At 44.4% G+C, this 23,432-nt stretch overlaps 1 protein-coding gene across 1 annotated transcript in view; it reads left to right on the forward strand.

Moving 5' to 3' along the window:
* Window positions 1-23,432, forward strand: part of COL22A1 (collagen type XXII alpha 1 chain) — a 192,959-nt gene that overhangs the window by 18,904 nt on the left and 150,623 nt on the right. Inside the window, exons 2-3 of the mRNA XM_081012482.1 lie at window positions 3,846-4,010; window positions 6,585-7,151. Of these exons, the coding sequence (XP_080868608.1) occupies window positions 3,920-4,010; window positions 6,585-7,151 (658 nt within the window). The 5' untranslated portion in view covers window positions 3,846-3,919. The remainder of the gene's footprint in view (window positions 1-3,845; window positions 4,011-6,584; window positions 7,152-23,432) is intronic.

Consider the following 23,432-nt stretch of genomic DNA (forward strand, 5'->3'; position numbering starts at 1 on the left):
AGGGGTCCCTTTACCTTTACTTTACCAGGAACATACAATTCAGTTTGAGACAGATTGAATGGCACAACACCTCCCATGGCCCCTTTACATCGGGAGGTGGGGAATCTGTCACGAGCTGCATTTCCTTGGTAAGGTGGTGGGATCTATTGAGGACTGCATGCTGACAGTGGGTGGGGGTGAAAACTGAAAGTGGGAAGAGTTTGCAACATTGCGGAACTGTATAGCTATCTCTCTTCCTTTCTCTATGCCACCTCAATGTTCGTTCCATCTCTCTCTCTCTCAGTTTAGGGGCGTCTTACTCATAGACGCTAGTGGTGCGGGGCGCCAGGGCGCCAAGTTCTGGAGGATGCCAGGGAAGAGGTGGAGGCTGGATGCAGCATCTCCTGGCATCAGCTTGCCACCCTCTCCCACCTCCGCCATGCTGGGCCGAAGCAGCGCCGCACCCGGAGCCTCCATCTACTGTGGCCACTGCGGCACAAAGTGTCCAGCTGAGCCGGGAGGCGCCGCGTCGAGCCTCCACCTTGTCCCCACAGGAGGAGCCGCCCTCCAGCCACTGCCTGCCTCCTCCAGCCCCACCGGCAGCGCCGTCCTCCCTCAAAAATTCTGGGAAATGGGGGGGTGGAGGGAGCTTTGCATCACGGCGCCAGATATGCTTAAGAAGCCCCCCCCCCCTCTCTTGCCCTTCTTCTACAGTGGTACCTCGGGTTAAGAACTTAATTTGTTCTGGAGGTCCGTTCTTAACTTGAAACTGTTCTTAACCTGAGGTACCACTTTAGCTAATGGGGCTGCTGCGCCACACCACACAATTTCTGTTCTCATCCTGAAGCAAAGTTCTTAACCCGAGGTACTATTTCTGGGTTAGCAGAGTCTGCAACCTGAAGCGTCTGTAACCCGAAGTACCACTGTACCTGTTTTGTCCCCTCTCCCACTATTTTAATCAAGATAATTCTCATTATTTTACTCCCAAGAGCATCGGAACAAGCTTGACACCGCCCCATCTTACAAAGCCGCCTGAGTTTATACTCTCATTCTGGTTTCCGTCAGACTTTTCCTGTATCCAGTAGCAGAGGAAATATCCTGTCTGCTATGACGGGTAGTAGATCTTCTCAGTGGCTTTGCTATGAAAACGAGCATGACATGGAAGCCAACCTTGTGATGTTTTTATTTGAGCCAGGATTAGGGTTTTCCAGAATATTAAACACCAGGAATTGTTCTCATGGATTATGGTGCTGCAACTCTGTTTCGGTGAGTTAGGCAGCTTGCAACTAAAAATAGAGTTTCAGATCTCATGATGCTGTTCGGACACCTTGTGGAGAATTGCTGGACTACACCCAGTTAGAGTTGCTATCTGCTAACATCAATTTAGAATGCCACTATATCATAACTAAGGACTGGGAACAAAATTGACTCCATTTGCCTTTAGAGGTGAATTTATCTAATTTTCACTTTCTGAAACAAATCCATCTTTCTGAATTCACACTTCTTTGAATTTTGCAGTTCTCAAGTTATGTGTACAAAATGAATATACTAGGGGAAATATGCATAAAATGAATATATTAGGGGAGCCAGTCACCTTGATCATTTTGGTTTTCATTTTCTGAACCTTTTCGGACTCTACAATATCTTTTTAGATGTGAGGTGATCAGTGAATCTTTCCTCCCACTGCCTCTTCTACCACCTCTGTTTTTCTCTGCTACATCCTGGGCCTTCTTCCTTTCCAGACTCTCAGATCACGGCTACACAGTGCACTCATTACAAGGTCTCTGGGCTCTGGTGTCTGGTTTATACACTGAGTAAAATGGGGTAACGGGACACGGGTGGCGCTGTGGGTAAAACCTCAGCGCCTAGGACTTGCCGATCGTATGGTTGGCGGTTCGAATCCCCGCGGCGGGGTGAGCTCCCGTCGTTCGGTCCCAGCTCCTGCCCACCTAGCAGTTCGAAAGCACTCTTAAGTGCAAGTAGATAAATAGGTACCGCTTTATAGCAGGAAGGTAAACTGCGTTTCCGTGTGCTGCGCTGGCGCAGGCTCGCCAGAGCAGCTTCGTCACGCTGGCCACGTTACCCGGAAGTGTCTCCGGACAGCGTTGGCCCCCGGACTCTTAAGCGAGATGGGCGCGCAACCCCAGAGTTGGTCACGACTGGCCCGTACGGGCAGGGGTACCTTTACCTTTACCTAAAATGGGGTAACAGATTCTAGAAGTACTGGAATGGGTTGCTCAAGTTCAGGTGGGGAAATTACATTAAAACAAACAAACAGAAAACAGTTGCAGATAGAAGAGGTAAAGGGCACGTGGAGAAGCAGTCAGCCATGTGCTCCACTTGTAGCTAGACCATGTACAATCTAATTACATGCCCTCCAACATCCTGGAAACAAAATTCGGGATGTTCCTTTTTACAGTCATACCTTGGTTTATGAACAGCCTAGTTCTTGAACATTTTGACTCCCAAATGATTGAAACCCAGAAGTGACTGTTCCGCTTTTCAAACGTTCTTTTGGAAACTGAACATCCGACAGGGTTCTGCGGCTTTTTATTGGCTGCAGGAGCTTCCTGCAGCTAATTAGGAGCTCTCCTTTGGTTTTCGAATGCTTTGGAAGTTGAACAGACTTCTGGAATAAGAATAAGATCCACCATTTGACTATTGATTCAAAACTTCAAAATGTATTTTATACAATTGACTTTTTATTTCTATTCTTCGTATATTGTATTGTGGTTTCATTGCTATGGCCGTTGGCTGACACAAATAAAGATTCATTCATTCATTCTGGAACAGATTCTGTTCGACTTCCAAGGTACGACTGTATATCCTAAGCTTTCGCATGGGAGTGCGAGAGCAAAAACAGTCATATTTTTTGGTCTTGCAAGACCAAAGAGTGAGAGGCTTTCATTCCGGCGCAACCCAGTTGACTCATGCCTGAATGATCATCTTTTGGCCTTGTGCTCTGGTACAAGCTCTGGACCAAAAAACGGGACATTCTGGGATCCAGCCAGAAGCTTATTGGTGGTTAAGCGTATGTATTTGTCCACCATGTTCTGCTACACATGTAGGCCCAGCCTGAGCCTTCAAGCCTGACTTTCATATGTCTCCGAATACCAGTCACTGAGAATCACAAGTTGGACTTACAGTAGCTCCTGCTTGCATCTGGTTGGACACTGGAATAACAGGATGCTGAATTATATAGGTCTTTGGCCTAAGTCCTTATTATGTTCTTAATCAGCTCCTATTCTGCCTCTTCCTCTTCCCTACATCACCTCCTATTTACAGCCATGCTTCTCAGAAGAAACTGTTTTTATTTTTTATTTTGCAGGAGGCACAAAGATTTACACAGGGAGGTTAAACATATACAGCAGCAGCCAGGGACACTGTTGTGGGTATAATCTCACAATGTTCAATCAGTTCTGTTCAGAGGGAATGATTGTAAATAAACATCCCAGGGAGGCAGAAGTCTAACATGGAGGGGCCCAGCCCTGGGGATAATTTCCGGTCTGTTGCCTTGAGTGTACTATCAAAGAAGGACTCGCGTCAACCTAAATAATGTGCTAATCTTCTCTCTTCAGATAACTGGGCTTGTGCTTGTAACAAAGACATTTTAAGCTGCTTTTTTGCACACTGGTGAACTCTGCACTGTTGCTTTTGTCTGTGTACAGTTTGCAGCGTCTCGAGGAAAACCAGGAGAGGAAGCAGCTTTCCAATGAAAAGATGTACAGTTGGAAAACCATTTCTTATTTTCTCCTCCTCTAATATTCTTCCTCTCTCCTCCTGCCCTTGCGGGTTGGTGATTCCTTCACATAATAATTACATTTTGCTCTAATTTTTCCTGCGTCTTTTTCTCTCCCCTCTCCTAGACATGGATATGTAGAATAACTACCATTGCGGAAGGAAAAAAGGGAATACTATATTGGAGAAGAAGAAGGGAGTCATGTCCTTTGCAGGAAGATACTCGATACCTTCCACCTTGATACTGCTTTTGCTCCTTTGGGGTGGAGAGAACGTTCAGGCACAGAGAGCAGGTAAGCAGGGGCACTCCTTGTAATTGAATTATAGACAAAGGAATGATTTGGTTTTTTGATTTTTTTCACGTCATGTGGCGGATAAACATATAGAGTAGAATGGCAGCAGATCAAAAGTCTGAAATGGATAATTTTTTGTTGTTGAGTTGTTTAGTCATGTCCAACTCTTCGTGACCCCATGGACCAGAGCACGCCAGGCACTCCTGTCTTCCACCGCCTCCCGCAGTTTGGTCAAACACATGCTGGTAGCTTCAAGAACACTATCCAACCATCTCATCCTCTGTCGTCCCCTTCTCCTTGTGCCCTCCATCTTTCCCAACATCAGGGTCTTTTCCAGGGAGTCTTCTCTTCTCATGAGGTGTCCAAAGTATTGGAGCCTCAGCTTCAGGATCTGTCCTTCCAGTGAGCACTCAGGGCTGATTTCCTTCAGAATGGATAGGCTTGATCTTCTTGCAGTCCATGGGACTCTCAAGAGTCTCCTCCAGCACCATAATTCAAAAGCATTAATTCTTTGGTGATCAGCCTTCTTTATGGTCCAGCTTTCACTTCCATACATCACTACTGGATAATACATGACTTTTATTTTTTTTATTTTTTAAAAAAATAGCATTTCTTATATAGAGTTTCAGTAATCCAGACAACAACCCTATAAGGTAGATCAACATTATTTATTACCTCTGTGTTCTGGTGACTGGGGCAGAGTCCTAGTGGCTTACCCAAGATCACTTGGCTAGTTCTTGGCCAAGGTGACAGGTGAACCAAGGACTTCTCAATTGGTAGGTCAGGTTGCAAGGTTGCAATCCCACATACATTTACTTGGAAGTGAATTCTGTTGAACCCAATGGGAATTGCCTTTAAAGAAAAATGCATAGCCACTATTCCATTGTAGATCATGTAGGCAGCATGTAGGACTCTGCTAAAATTCTGGAAGAAAGAGGGGGATGCACTGTTTTGAAAGGGATATGTGTCTTTCATTAGATCAATTGACAAATGATCTGATAAACACTTGTGATCTTTGTCATAGATGTAACTGCCGAAGATTGAGACAAACTGGCAGTAGGAATGAAATGCATGACAAAAAATGATTTGTGGTTAGGAATGCATGTGTTTGTTGAAGAGGTCCCTTGTTTCTGGTATGGAATCCCTGCATGTTTCAACAGATTCTGGGGCCTATTCCATACTGCACTGTCAGTTCACACAGAAGACTGTCCGGGCCTCCTAAATCTTCCTGTTGCCCTCATGACTACTGAGATCGTATCCTAGAACATGCTTATCTGGAGCTATGCATTGCAAAAGTGTGTTTATTTATTTGTTGATTTATTTAATCATTTATAGCTTAAGATCAGTTAACCATAAAATTAGGAAAGCTTCCTTCAAATACCCAGTTGAAATAATAAAAAGGAAGTCTTCACTGAGGATCAACAGGGAGGGAATCTGTCTGATCACAGCTGGGAGGAAGTTGCAAAGAACTGGACCCGTAGTGATGAGATCCTGGTGGCTATAAGATATGCAGAAGACCTCAGTGATTGGGTAGGGATTAAAAAAGTCAGATGAGCCTTAAGGTATCAAGTTGCTAAGGGCCTTGAAAATTAATTCACAAAACTTGAACCTGGCCTAGTAGCATATCAGCAGCCAATGCAAGTTTAATTAAGTCCAATGAGTCCTTCAAGGACATTATGTTCACTGAGCCTTTCTGAAGAATCTCTGATAAACCTCCGAAGAAGCTCTTTGGAACATAGTTTGAAAGTCATTGGTCTAAAACTGCATTCATTCAGTGCATGAAAGCACTGACTTGGTCAAAGTTAAAAGCTTTATTAAGGCATAATCATGTATGCTTTGAAATATGAGGTCAAGATGCCCTATTGCTCTCTCAAAATGGTGTCCTGGGTTTGATCCTTGACTTACTCTTCACTGGCATTTAGCAACACTTCCTTAGCAATTGAATTCTTCAGTTGTCAAAAAACTCAATCTCCAGTCCAATGATTCACCCCCTTGTCAACACTTAGGTTTTGTTGTTTGTATATATATAACAAATCTTGTAAAACTTCTCACCGCTGTAAAAGAAAGCATTTCTCCAGGCTGACAATAAATAAAATATAATGGTGCTTTTAAATGAGAACATGGAATGCCAACTGTTTGCTATTACTGTCTGTGAAGGCAGGTTTGAAGGCAGGCAACTCTTGATCTGCCAAAAAGTTCTTAAGCATGTTGAGTTAAAGGGGAATGGAAGGAGGGGGAACAGAGAGCAGTCTGTTAAGATTTCAAAAGAAAATAGTTGCCTCATAGACATGCAGACAGAGTAGGCGAAAGCACAGCAGCCACAACAGAGAGAGAAAAGAGAGAAAGTTTGCATAACAAAGCAAAATCTGTTTTCAGATCTGCTTTGGGCCTTACTAAACTCTAAGGACAGACTCTGTGATGGTTCTCCAAGGTGGAACATGTTCTGTGGAAGGCTGACCAGACATTCCCCCAAGCAGAAATTGCTATGATGAGCAGAAATGTCCCCAGATGTTGTGATGTTGGTGGCTGTCTTCCTCTACCATGTCTCAGGAGATACTCGTTTTCCCCTTGCAGGTTGCAAGAACGTCCACTATGACCTCGTCTTCATCTTGGACACCTCCTCCAGCGTGGGGAAAGAAGACTTTGAGAAGGTCCGCCAGTGGGTGGCTAATCTGGTAGACACGTTTGAGATCGGACCAGACAAAACCCGGGTCGGTGTTGTCCGCTATAGCGACAGACCAACTACTGAATTTGAGCTTGGGAAATATCGGACTCGGGAGGAGATCAAAGAAGCTGCAAGGAATATCAAATACTACGGGGGCAATACAAATACTGGTGATGCCCTACGGTACATCAACACATACAGCTTTTCCACGGAGGCTGGTGGGAGGCCAAGTGACCGCACCATCAAAAAAGTGGCTATTCTTCTGACGGATGGCCGGAGCCAGGATTATGTCTTGGATCCGGCCACTGCAGCTCATAAAGCGGGCATAAGGATCTTTGCTGTAGGGGTTGGTGAGGCCCTCAAAGAAGAGCTGGATGAAATTGCTTCAGAGCCCAAGTCCGCCCATGTGTTCCATGTCTCAGATTACAATGCTATTGACAAGATACGTGGGAAACTGAGGAGAAGACTTTGTGAAAGTAAGTAAGAAAGTCCTTTCTTTGGCACAAAGGATTTCAAAGCCAATCTTCTATGGGCTTGGAGAGCTATGGCTTCATTAGATGTGGTACAATGAAGGTACTCTGAAGTCCCACCACATGCCAGGTTAAATTAAGAATGAATAATTTTATGTAGAATGTTTTAACATGTACTCTTTCTATCTTAGCATTCTACTTGAATTTAAGTAAATGGATGTGGCCTTGGACCCATTCTCTCATGGGGACCTGATGCAATTATAATTAGCAATGCACATAGCATGTGACTCTTTCATATTTGATGATGCCATCACATATGAGCTTTTCTTCACTCAATGGTTATGTGACTTGTAAGGTTGAAAAAGAGACAATGTGTTCACTTAAAGGCATTTAGGGGAGTTAGGGGATAGTAACCTGATATCTAGAGATCTCTGTTGGGTGGAAGGCCTACAGCATGGGTAGGCAAACTAAGGCCCGGGGGCCGGATCCGGCCCAATCACTTTCTAAATCTGGCCTGCAGACAGTCTGGGAATCAGTGTGTTTTTACATGAGTAGAATGTGTCCTTTTATTTAAAATGCATCTCTGGGTTATTTGTGGGGGGTAGGAATTCATTCATTTCCCCCCCCCCCAAAAAAAATATAGTCCAGCCCCCCACAAGATCTGAGGGACAGTTGGAAAACAGCCACCTTCTGAAAAAGTTTGCTGACCCCTGGCCTACAGTTCAGTGGTTGAACATCTGCACTGCATGCAGAAGGTTTCAGGTTCAATTTGTGGTATCCCTGTCCCAGGTAGGACAAGGAAAACCTTTTGTTAGAAACTCTGGAAAGCTTCTGCCAGTCAGTATTGGTAATAATGAGCTAAATGGACCAATGATCTGACTTGATAAAAAGCAGACTGCACATTATGAAAAGGCCATTATGGAGGCATATCCAATGTATCATAGAAAGCAGCTTTGCACGTTTAAATTTTATTTTAATTGAAAGGCTTCACACACACACACACACACACACACACACACAGACTACAGGAATCTCCCAAATGCTTTGGATTTTGCATCTGAGGGCTTGTCCCCAGAGCAGTCTTTGGCCTTCCATATATTGTTAGACTCCAATTCCCATAAGCCCCAGCCAGCATGGCCAATGGTCAGGGATGATGGGAATTGCAGTCCAGCAATGTCTGGAGGGCTAAATATTTCCATACCTGATGTACAGCTGCCTTCTATTGAGTTAGAACATTGGCCCATCAAGTTGAGTATTGTCTACCCTAACTAGCAGTGGTTTTCCAGAGTTTGAGATCTCCAGTCCTTCCTTCAGATGTCAGGGATTGAACCTAGGATGATCTGCATGCCAACCAGATGCTCTACCACTGAACTACTGCCCTTCTCTGTGTGTGAGGTGTCCCTGTCGATTTAGACCTTTTTGTGTGCTCTCTTAGAAGTTTCAGAAATATGCTCCTTGGAGGTCTTCATACAGACTAATCAGACTAATATGACATACAGACTTGTCATAGGAGTCAGCAGACTTGCGGTCTTGGGCAGTTGTCAGTTCTCAGAGAGCTGAGGGGCTAGAAGATGTTTAAGGCAGACATAGGAAACAAACGTGGCTGAGGTTCAATTTACACATTGGGCAGAATCTTACCATTCTTTCCTCTGGATTCCTGTATTCTGAGCTGCCTGGGCAGGCTGAGAATCTGACTAGAGGAAGTGTGACAGGGAGAAGTTGTTAATAGCTCTTCCCCTTTTAAACCTTCCCAGCAAAATCCCCCTCACTAAGCTGATGGGGAGAAGATACAGGGACTCTATCTCAACAATGCAGAAATCTGAGTAAGCCTTTGGAATGCCATGCAGCAATGCATTCTAAAATAGCTGGATATCGAAACCTCGTTGTGATTTACATGTGCTTAACACAGAGACGTGGTCATTAAAGTAGCTCAGGTTGCGCTGGCTGGCTAAGAATATTCCTTTCTCCTCTTGGTGGTGCAGCACACTGCTTGTTTTGGAACCGGCCGGTTACTTGCAATGTCACAAATTGTGACCCCCCCCCTCAGCTCTGCATACTTTTCAGCCCCCTCAGTGTCACTCATGAAGCCATAAAATCCCACACAAAACCAGAATGGTCCAAAATCTTTGTCTGTCTCATGGGTCCCACAATGGCTTTTCCTTGACCGTATCTCATTTCATCCCTCCAGGAACTTTGCAGTTTTATGAATGCTTTCTCATTTTAGCTGAATTCCTGAGGGCTCGACAGGAATCTGGAGAGTGAATTGAGGCTCTACAGTTTCACTCTCCCAGATGTGTTCATGTACCACAGGCGATGTGGCAGAGCGAAACATGTTCTTTAGTTTGTCCTGTTCAGCTGGAATGGGACTCAGTTCAGCTGACCATGTGGCCCAATTCTCATGTTCATTTCTGGTTGTCAAGTCAATGCAGTCTTTGTGATTGTTGGGAACCAATTAACGTGCTGTTCACTGCTTTCAATGGTCTGTTGGCCAAAAGGCAATATATAAATAAGCCATAGCATAATATTCAATGCCAGTAGCAGCGATAGCTAGAAGCAAGCTTAGTGGTGCTCCTACCAGTGGGACAACAAAATGACAACATTTTATTCTGAGCATGGGGTTGTTCCTAGAATTTTTCCTCTGATGTTAACTTGGAAAAGGAACTAAAATCGCTGATTCTCCGGGTTTTGCCTTTACGTGGCATTCTTAAAGTGTGTGCTTACTTGAAAGTACCAAACCAACAGCTGATCCCAGGATACACCAGGTTCTTCTGAGTTTTGTTTGCTCATTGCCAGAGGGCTAGTTTGCTTCCCTTTTTATAGCTCCAAAGAGAGGAGGATTTATTTTTGTGTGTGCAAAATGGGATTTGTCCTTCCACAAAATGCAAACATAACCTAGGAACTGGGGTCACGTTGGTCACCAACCCTGCTATTCATGATGGGTGGGTCAGTGAGCTACTGAGTCAAGAATTTGTCCCCATCTCAGGATGTCTTACTGCAGATGTTCAGCTTTTTTGTTAGGGAAGGGAAACAGAGGACAGCACTTGTTCTTCCCATCTCATGGGAGTGGTACCATCATCTAAGTATGTAGCTTCCAATGGAATTTTGTAAAAGCTGTACTCCAAAATGTAGCTTCCTATTAATGGGCAGAACTGGTCAACTAGTATTTGGGATGTCCTGGACCTGTAGGCTTTTTTGGGGGAGGAAACCTAATGGCACCTTGTATACTGCCATCAGCTCCTTAGGGAGATAAAAACCAAATAAAACAATTATTTTCTGGATTAGACTTCCGGGGTGGCACCATCGGCAATGGCGGACTCCCTCTGAACTGGAGGGACCAGCTCCGCGCGAAACGGGTCCTTTCTGCTACGGTGAAGTGGGGACCCTTCTAGAAATCACAGGCGGATGAAGTCTGTGACCGTGGGACTCGGCGGGCACCCTTAGCGCCCCCCCAACCCGCAAAGGAACCCACTAACGGGCTCCGAAGCGAAGAGGGGGAAGTGGCGCGGTGCTGTGAGTCAATTGGTTTTTCCGTGGAGCGAAGCCACATAGCCGTTGCCGGAGAGCGCTGCCTTTTTCCTGGGACAATTTGGCATCCAAAATAATCACCCGTGAGTACTTAAACATTGAACAATTGGACTTTAAATAAGAACTGGCGAGCAGAAAGGAATTGGACTTAAAAATTTACCTTAATTTGGTACTGAAACGGGAAGGTCTAAACAGGAAGTCAGCCTTCCGTTTCCTTGTAGTCAGAATAAAGCAAAGACAACGTAAACTAGAGCTTAGAAAATCGCTTTTAAAGGATTGGCTTTCATCATTTAAAATTGTTGAACCCCCCCTTCGGTAGCAGGAGAAGAAGGGGGATCTTTTTTGGACTGTTTAAACCTGCAGAAGTGAGTTTAAAGCAAAGTAACTTTCCACCGCCCTGATCCTGGAGCGGGGTGTCAGAATTGACGTTTGAAGCTCATTGACCAGAGACAAATGTTTTTGACAGATAGCTAAAAGAAGAGTAACATTGTGATTCCATTGTTTCCTTTCGCATTTTAAAGGAACAAATATGGACAAAATATCTTAAAAAGAAACTTTGTTGCTATTGTCCTTAAAAGAAAGAACAACCAGAAGTTTTCCCCCTAGAGGGGGACTGTGAAACTGTAACTAATTCCAGGGAGCTTGCAGCTGCCACAGATTACAGTTGTGGGAAAGTACTTGTGACCTTGCAGGACAATGGTTTCAGAAGCACTGTTGTGTGCTCTCTGTAATATAAATGCCCTATTGGATCAGTTAAGCCAGAAGACGGATTTGATGACTAATGCGGCCAGAACTTTTGAACAGGTAGTGGGAAAGTATATGGAGCCCACCCAGGAACTAAAACAGGAGTGTGCCATGACAGAACAGCTGAGAGAAGAGGATGTTGCTGAATCTTGGGCGCCAGAGATGGAGGGAGCTGCGGCCCAGCAGGAACATGAATTTTTGGATTTGATAAATGAACTTGGAAAAAGCCAGATTTGGAAAGATAAAGTTTGGCTTGGCTTGGAAATGGGGGGTTGGATAGACCCCCCTATGCAGGGAGGTTTGGACTTTTCGAGTCTGGCAATGGGCCGTCAGATGTTTGGAGTTGTGGGGGCTCTCAATTTTGGAGGGAATCTGAAACACGTCTTTAAATACCACATGGAGTCTAGTCTGGACTATGGAAAAGGGGCTGATCTGTTGAAAAGGGTCAAAAACATTACTAAGCTGGAGTTCCCACGAGTGAAAGCAAAATATGAAGAAGAGCTGCGGAAGGGACATGGAAGAGACTTGAGGGCCTCGGATATAAGATTACCAGGTTAATGTGCTAGATCAATGGGATAAAAAGGACTGACAAAACCCGGGACCAGGAGGAAGGGACGCTGGATGAAGATTGGATTGTTCTTATTTCTTTTTTTATCATTAGGATCGTTTTATAAAATTGACGAATGTTAGAAAAATGTTGAAATGAAATTACTTGGCTCTTGTAAAAATGTTTAAAGAATTAGGTAAGAATGTTATGGTTATGAGAAGTTGGTAAAAATAAGATTTAAGTTTTAAGCTATAAGGTTTTTTATAAGATAAGATGAAAATAGATTAAGGTAATGTAATGACAGAATACTATGAATTATGGAAAGGATTTGCTGCGATAACTATTAATCAGGATACAAGAAAAGGGAGGAGGAGGAGGTCAAAGAAAGAAGGTAATGAAAGTGGAGAATTTGAGAATGATGGTTCTATTTTTTCTTTTTTTTCTGGTTTCTCTTTTTTCTTTGTAATTTTAAAAAAAAAATTCAATAAATATCATTAAAAAAAACAATTATTTTCTGGTTGTAAAGCTTTTTGTTTTTTTCTATAGGACCATGCAAATGCAGCCCCCCCCCCAAAAAAAAATACACACCAGCTAACACAGCAATTGAAATAGTACAAACACAGCAATTGAAATAGTACAATACTCACTACCTCTGCATCCCCATTTCATTCTGCTGTATCCATAAATACATCCCAACATAGGAGCTGACTCCTGGAGGGTCAAGGTCACTTTGGTCAAATATAAAATATTTGAGGAGGTCAGCCTCCCTCCAAGGTTTATGGGCATCTCCATTCAATTTTGTGAATGTGCTGCATCATGTGATTGATTGTGTGGGGCTGGGCTGGCTTAGCCCCCAATATTTTGGTCAAGTTGGCACCCCTGCACTCCAATACCAGTTGAGCATCCTCCAAGATCCAACACTGTATTATGTGGCTACTAGATTGCAACAAGCTGGATGAGTCACAAAGTGCAGGAGATATGCAGGAGACGTAGGATCCAGGTCACATTGAAATGCAAACTTGATTAGTTTGCACTTTCCAAAACAAAATGTGAACTGAAACATCACTATCCTTCAGAATTTTCACTTCTGAGAATTTTGCAATGCAGTTTCCCAGCCAAATCATGTGTCCAAAAAGCAAGTACTAGGGTAAAGGGTCTGCATGAAGGAACATAGCAATGTCAATAATATGCAAAAGTGCATTGTATTAGGTGAAATCGTTGTGCACAATGTGTATATTAGGGGAAATTGCATGCAAAAATGTGTGTATTAGGATTCGCCATAGAAAGCTGATGAATCCTCAGAAGGATTTCAAAAAAATAGTATTTTTTATTGAATTTATATACCGCCCTGTACCCCCAGGTCTCAGGGCAGTTCACAGGATAAAAAGAAAAAGAATTTTGCAAACTGATGTAGAGAACCAAACTTAAGATTTGGGGATGAAAACTTAAACTGAGAGAAATCCAAATTGACAGATTTGTCTATCCCTAGTCACAAAGCGGAACTTGGCTGGCATCTGTCTGTCTCGGGAGAAAATGGAAGACTGCCCCTTTGGAGGTGAAAAAACGTTAGCTGATGTCATTCTGCTTTTGATGGAACCCAGCTCCCCTTTGGACTGCAGCTTTCTAATGGAACTTTCCAATTCTACATTCTCTTTTAACCAAACATCTAACGGATGTCACTTCCCCTGAAATTTTGATTCTTACATCTGACTTCCCTTCCCACCTTCCAGACTCTTGGTGAGGGGAGGAAGAGTACTGCTCAAGTCTAGACATGTAATTCTGTCTCTTTGATTACTTAAGCAGCTGTAGCGAATCGATGCCTCCCAGGAACAGAGGTTATAGTGGAGTGGGTGGAAGAGTGGGAACCCTAAGCGTCCACTGCTGATTAGAAGGCAAGGCATGGGACCATGGAGATGACTGGCAACAAGCTGAAAACTTTGCTTGCGCATAAGGCTGCAGAGGGGCAATGTGGTTTGAGAATCTGCCAAGTTGTGTTTCGTAGCAATATGTGCAGTGGAAAGCACTGAGACGGAGTAAAGGTTTTGCATATCACTCCTGGCTTCTCCAAGGGCTGAATACAAAGATGCTCCACTAATGCAAATTCCCTGTTTCACTATTATTATTATTATTATTATTATTATTAATCCTTCCTTTGCAAAGTTCCTTGGGATTTTCAAAGTGTAGTTAGGTATGCTAATGAAAGGAATGCCAGCAATAGAAGGAACAATGCTGAGCAGAGAAAACCGGGAGGTGATATGATAGGTAAAGGGACCCCCTGACCGTTAGGTCCAGTCGTGGCCGACTCTGGGGTTGTGGCACTCATCTTGCTTTATTGGCCAAGGGGGCTGGCGTACAGCTTCTGGGTCATGTGGCCAGCTTCTGGCGAACCAGAGCAGTGCACGGAAACGCCGTTTACCTTCCCGCTGGAATGGTACCTATTTATCTACTTGCACTTTTGATGTGCTTTCGAACTGCTAGGTTGGCAGGAGCAGGGACCAAGCGACAGGAGCTCACCCCGTCGTGGGGATTCGAACTGCCATCCTTCTAATTAGCAAGTCCTAGGCTCTATGGTTTAACCCACAGCACCACCCACGTCCCTTAAAGGTGATATGATAATCGCCTTTAAATATCTAAAGGACTGTCACATGGGAGGTGTGTAAACTTGTTTTCTGCTGCTCCAGAGAGTAGGACCCAAATCAATGGATTCAAATTGCAAGAAAGGAGATTCTGACTAAGCATTAGGAAGGACTTTCCGACAGCAAGGGCTGCTTAGCTGTGGAACGGACTCCCTTGGAAGGTCATGGACTCTTAGGACCCAGGGAAGCTGCATATGGAGGAAGAAGAAGAACATCTTCTGCAGAAGGTCCCCAGTTTAATACTTGGGATCTCCAGATAGGACTGGGAGAGACCTCTGTCTGAAACCCTGGAGAACCACTGCCAGCCACTGTGTACAGTACTGATTGGACAAATGGTTTGACACAGTATGAGGCAGCTTCCTGTTTTCCTACTGAAGAGAATCCTAGAGTTGGAGAGAGCTTCGTGGAGCAGCTAGTCAAGCCCTCTGATGTAAGCAACGTTAGAGATTCCCAAAACAGATGGTTGTCCCCCTGGGGTCTAGAGTAGGGAGAACCTACTCTAGGTGAGCATACCCGCCAATATTTCTCCAATGTAAATAGGGATGTCCCATTCCATAATGATAATTTTACTATTTATACCCCACACATCTTACCTGGTTGCCCCAGCCAGTCTAGATAACTTCCAACATATATAAAAACATAGTAAAATATTAAACTTTTTTTTTAAAAAAAAACCTTCCCTATACAAGATTGCCTTCAGACGGCTCAGGGGTTGGATAACTCCATACTCTCCAACATTTCTTCATTGAAAATAGGGGCGTCCCACCATACCCTCCAACATTTCTCCTATGAAAATAGGGACATCCTAAGGAAAAGTGGGACATTCCAGGATCATATCAGAAACAGAACGGCTTCTCTAAATCAGGGGCATCCCTGGAAAATAAGGGCACTTGGAAAGTCTGGGTGAGTAGTTTAGACATCTGATGGGAACTGTTCTGAGACTAGAAGGAAACTAGGTGTGCTGGGATCGTGGGAATGGGCAAAAGTGCTGCCTCCCCACCAAATAACCAGCATGTTGCCACCTATCCTAGTTGTTGTTGTTGCTTTACATGACCTCAATACCTCAAGGACTGCCTCTCTCCATATGAGCCAACCTGGACCTTGTGATCATCTCCTGAAGCCCTTCTTTGTGTGCTTCCTCTGCTAGAGATCCAGAGGGTGGTAACACAAGGATGGGCCTTATCTGTGGTGGCTCCCCTCTCTGGGAATGCTCTCCCCAAGAAGGCTTACCTGGCGCCTTCATTGCATATATTTCGGTGTCAGGCAAAAACGTTACTCTTCAATCTGGCCTTGTACTGCTTAAACCTTCTATGACCTTTGAAATGTGATTGTGGGAGGGGGTTGGTTATTGGTTAGTATTTGTATTTACAGAGGTACCTTGGATTACATATGCTTCAGGTTACATACGCTTCAGGTTACAGACTCCACTAACCCAGAAATAGTACCTTGGGTTAAGAACTTTGCTTCAGGATGAGAACAGAAATCGTGCTCCGGTGGCACAGCAGCAGCAGGAGGCCCCATTATCTAAAGTGGTGCTTCAGGTTAAGAACAGTTTCAGGTTAAGAACGGACCTCCGGAACGAATTAAGTACTTAACCCAAGGTACCACTGTATTTATTATGTATTTTTTGTGCTCGTTTTCTATTTTTATGTTGTAAACTAGAATCATAGAATCATAGAGTTGGAAGAGACCACAAGGGCCATCGAGTCCAACCCCCTGCCAAGCAGGAAACACCATCAGAGCACTCCTGACATATGCTTGTCAAGCCTCTGCTTAAAGACCTCCAAAGAAGGAGACTCCACCACACTCCTTGGCAGCAAATTCCACTGTCAAACAGCTCTTACTGTCAGGAAGTTCTTCCTAATGTTTAGGTGGAACCTTCTTTCTTGTAGTTTGGATCCATTGCTCCGTGTCCGCTTCTCTGGAGCAGCAGAAAACAACCTTTCTCCCTCCTCTATGTGACATCCTTTTATATATTTGAACATGGCTATCATATCACCCCTTAACCTCCTCTTCTCCAGGCTAAACATGCCCAGCTCCCTTAGCCGTTCCTCATAAGGCATCGTTTCCAGGCCTTTGACCATTTTGGTTGCCCTCCTCTGGACACGTTCCAGTTTGTCAGTGTCCTTCTTGAACTGTGGTGCCCAGAACTGACCTATGATCTTCAGGTGAAGGGTGATATGCAAGTTTAATTAATAATACAGTGGTACCTCGGGTTACATATACTTCAGGTTACATACGCTTCAGGTTACAGATTTCGCTAACCCATAAATAGTACATCGGGTTAAGAACTTTGCTTCAGGATGAGAACAGAAATCAGTTTCAGGTTAAGAACAGACCTCCAGAACGAATTAAGTACTTACCCGAGGTACCACTGTAGTCATAATAATTAATGGGGTATCTCCTTTCTGTAAAATGTCACTAAACTGATAAGTAGCAGGGTACCATATTACAGGTCACTAGGGCAAACTGACAGTCTCAACAACCTGGGATACAAATGTGCACGTTTGGTTTTTTTTGACATGGTTGGTTGTAGGGAATCAGAGATACAGTGGTACCTTGGTTCTCGAACTGAATCCGTTCCAGGAGTCCATTCAACTTCTGAAATGGTTCGAAAACCAAGGCGCAGCTTCCGATTGGCTGCAGGAGCTTACTGAAGCCAATCGGAAGCTGCAGAATCCATGTCGGACATTCAGCTTCTGAAAAACATTCACAAACCGGAACACTCACTTCCGGGGTTGCACTGTTCGGGAGCCGATTTGTTCAGGAGCCAAGATGTTCAGGAACCAAGGTACCATTGTCATGAATTTGGTATGCTGTGCCACATGGGTGCATTTTCAAAAGGGTGTTCCATATTGTGAGGCTGGATAGGTTGCGGAGAAATGAAGGAAATAATTCCCATATAACTGAACAGCTGATGTTATGATGCTAGGCGCCCAGTTCATCAAATGGGTGCTATTCCCCTCACACCCAAGAAAATATGTTTAACGTATAAGTAGCATGGTTGAAAAGGGATGCGGGTGGTGCTGTGGGTTAAACCACAGAGCCTAGGACTTGCCGATCAGAAGGTCGGCGGTTCGAATCCCCGCGACGGGGTAAGCTCCCGTTGCTCGGTCCCTGCTCCTGCCCACCTAGCAGTTCGAAAGCACATCAAAGTGCAAGTAGATAAATAGGTACCGCTCCGGCGTTTCCGTGCGCTGCTCTGGTTCGCCAGAAGCGGCTTAGTCATGCTGGCCACATGACCCGGAAGCTGTACGCCGGCTCCCTCGGCCAATAAAGCGAGATGAGTGCCGCAACCCCAGAGTCGGCCACGACTGGACCTAATGGTCAGGGGTCCCTTTACCTTTAGCATGGTTGAAAAGACACTACTTGCCCCTTTTATATTTATTCTTTTGCTTCTCTCTCTCTCCCTCCCTCTCTCTCTCTCTCTCTCTCTCTCTCTCTCTCTCTCTCTCTCTCTGTGAAACAACCCTAAGCGGGGATCTGATACAAATATGGAATCTGAGAAATTGCATTAGTGAGCTGCAGTGACATCTGCTGGATGTTTTTTTTTAAAAAATAAATAAATAAATTAGGATTCTTTCCGAGCAAATTCCAGTAAACAACCATGTAATGCTGCACGACAAATCAGAAGGCGTTTTCAATAAATCATCTTGATTACTTTTAATCGAGGAAGTGTATGTGCAGCCCAAATGACTGTAAAAATCACTCTTCTATACCAGAACAGCTGTGCAATATTGGGCTTTGAGGCGCTCAGCCTTTTAAGACGGCAACATGGTTTGACTGAATTAAAAAAAAAATGATTTGAAAACAATTATGTGACAAATTTGCATGGCTTTCAGCACCCATTGAACAAGATATACTGTACATTTGGATGTGAAGGACCCAAGAAGACCAGGCTACTTATTTGAAACTAGAACCAGTGCATCAACTACCCTTTGAAAAAGGTCATCGTTCCTATCTATTCTCACCACACTAAAAGCCAAATGGCCAATTTCAGAAAGTGGACTAAAAAATAACAATTTCTACCCAGCTCCAGTGTCTGGCATGCAGTTCATCTCTTACCATTTGCCAGAACAAAGATCAATGGGTTTAAAGTACCCCAGGGCTCTGCCTGTCCCTTCACAGACTTGCCAGGCTTTCATGGCTGGCCCTATGCCCCATCCCTTCCACCCTGGACTGGGTGCAAAGCCAATCCTAACCCCCAGCCCATCAGCACAGAGCACAGATCAGGCCAAGGGATAGTGCAGTCCCCATCTGTCCTGCAGATGATCAGCTGACCACCATTCTCTGCACGATTTTCCAGACTTGTTTGCGGAAGTGCTTTTATATACTGGCTGGTTTGGGCCATGATACAGCCAAGACTCTGCCTTGCCCCTTAAATTTGTTATTTGCCCTTCCTTTTTCTGCAGCCAGCCACTGCGCCAGCCAGGTCAGGGCTAAATATCCACATTTTCTTAAGTGCTTTCCAAGGGTATTTATTTCCTTCAAAATATTTACTCAAATCCTTCTGGTGGCATTAGCTTTTTTATGTGGGTAGGGATATAACACCCTACCTTAAAAGCCATCTGTCTATGTAGCCTTAACAAAGAGAGAAGAACAATTGACCTTTCATGGGATTTTTGAGCAGAGACCAAGGAAGAGGAGGAGGAGGAGGAGGAGGAGGAAAGAGAGTTTCTACCTAGACAAATGTTGGCATCTGGCAAATGTGACAGAGTTCAGCTTGTTGCCTGGCTGTGATTTACAACCTGAGGCCATAATCGTCCCACGCAGGCAGGAGGCCATTAGGTTTAATCCTGGCATCCTTGTCCGGAGAGAGGCACAATAAAGAAGGTGATGTCTTTTATTGGACAGGTCTCGCTATGCCCACTTTGTCTTTTTCATCCTTCGGGGCCAACGGGTGACTTCAAAGCAGCCCTCTTGCTAAATAGTTCTTAACTTTGACAAAGTACGGTGAAGCGTGGCAAGTGTCTGAAACTCTCGTGGCCTTTATATGCGGTTTCCAGGATTATTTCTTTAAATGTGGTGTTGGGATAGTAGAAAATTATGCTCCTGCTATCCTGCACTAGCCTGTTCCAGATCCCAGAACCTAAATTCTGAACTTTAGAATCCAGATCCTGAGGACCAGGAAATTAACTTTCCCCAATCACTGCATTTCCAGGGCAGGAAAAGTTTTCCTGCAGATATTGATATGAGAAGGAGCACAGCTCTTGACATGTATGAAGATTCAGGTGTAACCAGGGATGCTTGAGCTCCATTTTTTTCAGATTTTGATATGAACTAAGCAGAACTGCACTTCTCAAATGAATGTACAGATTGGAATATTCATTGTCTTTTGATTTTGCACTGTTCTCAGCTTAACAAAGGATCCAAAATGTATATTTGGGGGAGGGGAATACATTTCCAAATGCATCTTTGGAGAGACATCTTCTATTTGATCCTGACCAACAGTCACAGGTTCTGCTTCTTCTTCCTTTGCAATCACTCATAGCCAAGTAAGATTGTCTTCCATGAACACAGTTTTAACAGTGAGTCCTCACGTCCTTCCACAGTGGGGACATAGGTTTCTAGATGGGAGCTGATCACAGTGAGGGTTTGCCCCGTTTCTCCCTTTCGTCCTGAGTCTGTGCTTCTTCAAAGCCCATGACACCTTTGGTAAAGGCTGTTCTCCAAGTGGAGCACTTGCAGGCCAGTGTTTCCCAGGTGTCTGTGTTTATAGTACATTTTCTTAGATTTGCCTTGAGAGAGTCTTTAAACCTCTTTTGTCAACCACCAGCATTACGCTTTCCATTTTTAAGTTTGGAATAGAGTAGTTGCTTTGGAAGACAATAATCAAGCATCCACAAAACATGGCCAGTCCAATGAAGTCGATGTTGAAGAATCATTGCTTCGACACTGGTGATCCTTGCTTCTTCCAGTACACTGGCATTAATTTGCCTGTCTTCCCAAGTGATGTGTAAAAATTTTCAGAGGCAACGTTGATGGAATCTTTCAAAAGATTCCAACAGGTTCTGCACAGGGGTGCTGGCATCCATCTGTCTTGAGAGACAATGGATTGTGCTTCTGGGGGGTGAAGTGAAACTGCTGTGTTTGCAACACTGAAGTGACCTCCCCAGGGCACAAACCTGGATATAGTGTGAATGGAATTTCTGGGCTCCCAGACGAGAAGACCCTCCTCTCAGTCTTTGCTTGCTGGTCCAAAGAAAAGCAGAGCAGAACAAGAAGTATAACAATATGATAACATAGTATTATATACAAACAGCAGAATTTATCATTTGATGTAGTAAACCAGAAATGGAAGCTGAGGGAAGTCAACAGGGAGGAGGGAAATTGGAAAAGGAATCTTTGGAATGGTATTGGATATTTGTTATGAGAAAAGAAAATTCAATAAAAACTATTTTAAAAAGAAATAAATAAAAGCAGAGCAATGTGTTTGGCATCAACTGGGCTGCAGGAGTTGCCAGAAGAAGGCATGCAAGGCACCATCCAACTGTCTTAAGGACTCCATTCTGGATTTGTGAAGAGTTGACTCCTTAGCCACATCTTCTCCTGAAGATATCCTGCAAGGCAGCAGAGGTTTAGGGTATGAGTTTTCATTATCCTAGAGAGACTACGGTACCTTTTCAGGTTGATGAGCAGTTGATGAGCAGTATCTGCCCCTCACTTCCCTCTACAGAACTTGCAGAAACTGCCTTCTTGACCACTGGACCTATTATTGATCTCATCTGCTCAATCCAGTGGTGACTGTTGTCACTTGTGGGGGAAACACTTCTGGCTGTATTACAAGAGTTTCTGTCAAGAAATCCCCCTAGAATGGACCCTGTGCAATATTGCAAAGTGATGACTACATTGGTGTGGATCCATCTGGGATGAGTGCCTTCAATCTTCGCTCTCTGATTTTGCCCCCACCCCCCACAACATTTCCCCCATTCCCATAGAAAGAAAATAAAGGCTGGGTATCGGAAGAAAAAGGCTCCTGAAATAGATGAAATTTTCCCCAAACCTCAAATTATCCCACAAACAACAACAACAAAAACAACTTCTTGTAGCCTACCTCTGGTAAAAACCCCAGTTTCAAAGTTAATTCACAGAGGGCATTGGGAAACTCAACAATCTCTGCCTAGGATGTAATTGTGCAAGGAAGCCCAGCTATGCTGATCAAACTTTTTTGATGTATGTTTTTTGGGACCACAAAAGGGGCAGCAGCAACCACATCGCTTGAGATACTCATTGAATTTGCTTCTTCCAGGCTCTACTCTTTGATTTTGAGGAGCTGCCTTTTCCAGATAAATTTTCTGGAATGGAATTCAAAATGTCAGGATCAGCTACACTTCAGGATGCAGAGTTCTGGAATTTTGCAAGTGAGATGAAGGAGCTCGGGGAGTTTTTTGACACAGCCCAGATAACAGCTTTGTCCCTTGATTCTGTTGAGCATGTGGCATAGGTCTTGGGCTTTCAGAGGAGTCAGTTAGTGGCGACAGGCTTTCCTCGGCTGGTTGCAAAAAGCGCTGGACTTGTGAGTAGGCCTCCTTCCTTCCAGCATGGAGGCGAAGTGTTAATGTGCTGGGCAGGCTGGCTCCAGAATCCTCCTCTGAGGGCCTTCCCTTGAACGTACACTTCCCCCCTCTGTGGACACATCATCGTCAACTTCTCCTCACACCATTGACCTGTCAAGATTCTTGCTGGGCGAACAACACAGGGTGTTCAATCCGGCCGTGACCTCCAGGAACTGGCAGCTGCAGAAGTCTGACCTGCTCATACATCCCTCCGGGGTTGGCGTGCTACTGGGCTTCAGAAAGGCGATTTGTCTTTGTTTCATTTAGGGATCTGACAGAGCTTCACCGACTCCAAGGTTTCATTGCCAAGCCAGACGAGGTCAAGCTGTGCAGAAGCAGAAGCAGCCTTGGGACTCTATACTAGGGACAGCTGTGTTCAGGGCCCATATTGGACAGAAACAGCTCTGCTGTGTGTGGTGCTGATTTACTGCAGTGTGTTCTGTGACCATCTGACAATTAAACTGCTTAATGTGTGGTTGAATAATGTTATGTCGTTGTTGTTGTTTTAAAAAATATGACATACTTTTTTTTGGTTTTTTGTTCTTCTCTGAAAATTCAGCTAAATTCAGGATATCAGAAAGTAAAGCCAGAGTTTTATTTAGTTGATTGCAGGGGCCAGATTTGAATGTGAAACTTCTTGGTTATGGTTATCAGTCTCGGCCATTAAGACACTCTTTGAATTGTAGTTCTGTGTGGGGAATAGAGGTCTCCTCACAGCTCTCAGCAACCTTTACAAACTACAGTTCCCAAGATTCTCTGTGGCCAATCGTGACTGTTTAATGTGGCATGATACTATACCCTCCAACATTTCTCCGATGAAAATAAAGGTAAAGGTAAAGGTACCCCTGCCCGTACGGGCCAGTCGTGTCCGACTCTAGGGTTGTGCGCCCATCTCACTTAAGAGACCTGGGGCCAGCGCTGTCCGGAGACACTTCCGGGTCACGTGGCCAGCGTGACGAAGCTGCTCTGGCGAGCCGGCACCAGTGCAGCACACGGAAACGCCGTTTACCTTCCCGCTATAAAGCGGTACCTATTTATCTACTTGCACTTAAGGGTGCTTTCGAACTGCTAGGTGGGCAGGAGCTGGGACCGAAAGACTGGAGCTCACCCCGCCGTGGGGATTCGAACCGCCGACCATGCGATCGGCAAGCCCTAGGCGCTGAGGTTTTACCCACAGCACCACCCGCGTCCCTCGACCGATGAAAATAGGGATGCCCTATTCTATACTACTGCTACTACTACTAATAATAATATTAATATTTATACCCCTCCCATCTGA

This window comes from Podarcis pityusensis, assembly GCF_964106645.2.
Source record: "Podarcis pityusensis genome assembly, chromosome: 7".
In the NCBI taxonomy this organism is placed as follows: domain Eukaryota; kingdom Metazoa; phylum Chordata; class Lepidosauria; order Squamata; family Lacertidae; genus Podarcis; species Podarcis pityusensis.